Source organism: Anopheles nili, chromosome X (genome assembly GCF_943737925.1).
Source record: "Anopheles nili chromosome X, idAnoNiliSN_F5_01, whole genome shotgun sequence".
NCBI lineage: Eukaryota > Metazoa > Arthropoda > Insecta > Diptera > Culicidae > Anopheles > Anopheles nili.
The window spans coordinates 13,613,729-13,616,922 of NC_071293.1; the positions used below are offsets into that span (position 1 = coordinate 13,613,729).

Below are 3,194 nucleotides of genomic sequence, written 5' to 3' on the forward strand. Positions count from 1 at the left end.
CGTCTCGTTTCTATTTTTTAGGAATTTACATTTTAACAAGTCTACCGAAAAAATGGCTGTAAGTTTTCTGAAACTTCACGGAGATTAACTTTTTTGTGTTGCACATTTCTAACACTTCTAGCGACACGACTCAAAGCAATGTAGATTTAACAATAGCTTCTATTTCTTGAACATGCCACTTACTTACACCTACTGCGACTGTCGCTGCTTCTTGACGACCACGGTATTTAATCTACAAAAATGTGAATAAGTTTAGGAAGTGTTAGCTTAAGTATTGGATGTATCACTTACCTTTCTCTCACACATATTCTCAAAGCGGGGTTTGAAGAATGACCAGGCTCCCATGTTTCGGTGCTCCTCTTGACTCCAGATGAATTCTTTTGCGTTTGAAAATTTCGTTAGCACATCTCGTATTTCTTTCACTGGAAAAGGACAAAGAGACTCTATTCGCACTAGAGCAATGTTGTCAATTTGTAGATTTTTTCTTTCTTCCTGCAATGTGTAAAAGTGTTTGCCGCTGCAAAATACCACGCGTGTAACGCGTTTGGCATCTATTCGTACACCCACTTCTGGATCAGAAAGGACTGTTTTGAAGAAGCTTCCTGGTTCAAAATCGGCGTACGGGGAAACGCATTCAGATAGGCGCAGCAACGTCTTAGGAGCAACCACTAAGAGTGGCTTACGAAAATTGCGTATCATTTGCCGCCTTAAAGCGTGGAAGTATTGCGCCGGTGTAGAAGGATTAATGATTTGAAAATTCACTCTGTCGCTATCCGGACTCGTTTCTCGAGAATCCGTCAATTGCAGAAAGCGCTCCAGGCGACACGAGCTGTGTTCGGAAGCAGCACCATCATATCCATGAGGTAGTAGCATCACCAAACCGTTACACAACATCCATTTTGCTGAAAACAGGTATAAGTAGGTTAAAGATAAAAACTAGGCTTTGTACGAAATGAAGATTTGTACTGTTGCAGCGAAACATAAATTTCGATGAAACGAATCGCATAAGAGTATCAGGTAAAAACATGAGGTAAAACATAAAGTACTCACAATACCCACAACATGATTTGCATACAACTGTTCTGCAATAGCGATTTCAACACTTTGAAAGCCGATCCCATAAAAATGCGGGTTTTGATAATGTTACTTAAGCAACGGCTCCTCGAAAACGCAGATTTCTTAGTTTTTTCGTTTATGTCACGGGCCCACGAGCGTTGAAAACATTCGTGCTGTAAGCTTAGCGGTTTTCGAATTCGAGCACATGTTAACTCCTCAAGGAACATTTTTGCTTTAACGTTAGCGATGTTCGATTCGAGCGCTTTTTAACTCCTCTGATACATGGAGTTTTCATACACGACTTTGTCACACAATCGATAGAGTGCAAACGATCTATGATACGATAGAGTGCAAACGATGCATGCAATTTACCATGTGAATCCAAACCCGATGTGCAATGAATGTGTGAGATATGCGTATTGCATGGAAGCATACGTACATCATGTGCTCACATACGTTATAATCCATCCCCACTTCGGATCTATTATGGATGCATGCATCGCCGCCATCGATCTTGGTCCATACGTACATCAAAAGGCAATGTATACCCCTTAAGGTTGAAAAAGCCAGATTGCTCAACCCATCGACGCTGAAGATCCATCGCCAGCCCGACCATCCATATCGCCATCGGTTCCCTGTATTCTTTCAAGTCTCAACAGCCCCTTTCAAACTAACAAATAAAATTTGCCCTTCCATAGCTAGCACCAGCGAACGTGACCAACGGACGGTACTGATCTGGATCGACAAAGCATGTGGGACAGTACACGCCGACGGGGGGGGGGGGGGGGGGGAACCCAAAGCGCGAAGGAAGCGAAAATGAAAGAATGTAGAAATAATGCAACGACCCTACTCAAAATCGGTGGCGGAGCATCGAATTTTATGACGATTTTTTTTTTGCACCGGTCGACGTGCATCCGATCACCTCGACAGCCGGCTCTCAACTGACGTGAGAGAATTTTCGAGTGACTTATAAAGCAAGAATCAGAAATGTTATATTTCCGATGAGATGTTTGACAAGGCTGTTCGACGAGTCGAAATTTTGAGCATCCCATACATTTCGTGACTTCCACCGTTGCTTAGGGAGGATGCCGGACTCATGCCCCACCAAGAACCAAGAACCGCGTTGGGTAGCGTTAGAAATGTGGTTGGTGTAATAAATTTAAATATGAATTTCAGAACGTAATGATTACGAACATGAAATTTTTGAAACGTAACGTAATGATTACGAACATTTTGAAAGAGAACAGCAATACGGATAAAATATAAAGGAAATGAAAAACTGTTTCCAGGCAGCTTCAGTGGCGAAATAAGAGAAAGAGAATGAAAAGTAGAACGAATTTGATCGTCATACATGCCCAGGATGGAACAACATGCTACTTTTCCTCATTGCTATGTAAATAAATTGATATGATGGATTCAAGAAAAATGAGAGTGTATAAAAAAGGATTTTCGATAGAGTTAAAGTGGAAAATTATGGAATGGAATTTTTGGTAAGAAAGGGTTGATCATACGAAGCGAAGATTATAAAGAGAGATGGCAGTTGTGAAACAACAAGAGAAGAAAGGATTTGATATAAAATCCTTTCCTTGATAACTAAGATGATTAAAAGCGTAGATTTGTAAAAAAGGAGTACAGGATAGTTTGAAAAAGCCAGATATTGCCAATTGGATAAGACGTGCAAAAGCAAAAGAAAAAGATGAATAAAATAAAATAGAAAACCTTGCAGGACGAAGCTAGAAATCACGTAAATAGAATGAATACAATTAAAAGAGAAAAAATTATATACTCATCAAAATTTGAATTCCACCAGCATACGTAAAAAAGCCACTTTATGATTCCTTAATTTAGATCGACCCGAATGAAATCGGGTTTATCAGCTTGTTACTAAACATTACGAAGAACAGCTGCTTTGATTGAAATTTGGGATGCGGTGAGGAACACTAAGGGCTCCCATACAACTCCCTATCAAAGAAAGGTATATTATTCACTTACAAAAAACACATATCTGGCAGAAATTTAGCACGAATGCATCTATTTATATGTTGCAAAATAATGAAAAGTTTCGGCAGCCCCGATCAAGAAAAACGGGGGGCTTCTATACAACCACAAAAACGGGTGCAAAAATACAACACAAAAAT

At 40.0% G+C, this 3,194-nt stretch overlaps 1 protein-coding gene across 1 annotated transcript in view; it reads right to left on the minus strand.

The window, feature by feature from the left end:
• Positions 1-130: 130 nt before the first annotated feature.
• Positions 131-3,194, minus strand: part of LOC128729026 (probable 2-oxoglutarate dehydrogenase E1 component DHKTD1 homolog, mitochondrial) — a 4,999-nt gene continuing 1,935 nt past the window's right edge. The window contains exons 2-3 of the mRNA XM_053822674.1: positions 292-902; positions 131-232 (exon numbers count right to left, since the gene is read on the minus strand). Of these exons, the coding sequence (XP_053678649.1) occupies positions 131-232; positions 292-902 (713 nt within the window). The remainder of the gene's footprint in view (positions 233-291; positions 903-3,194) is intronic.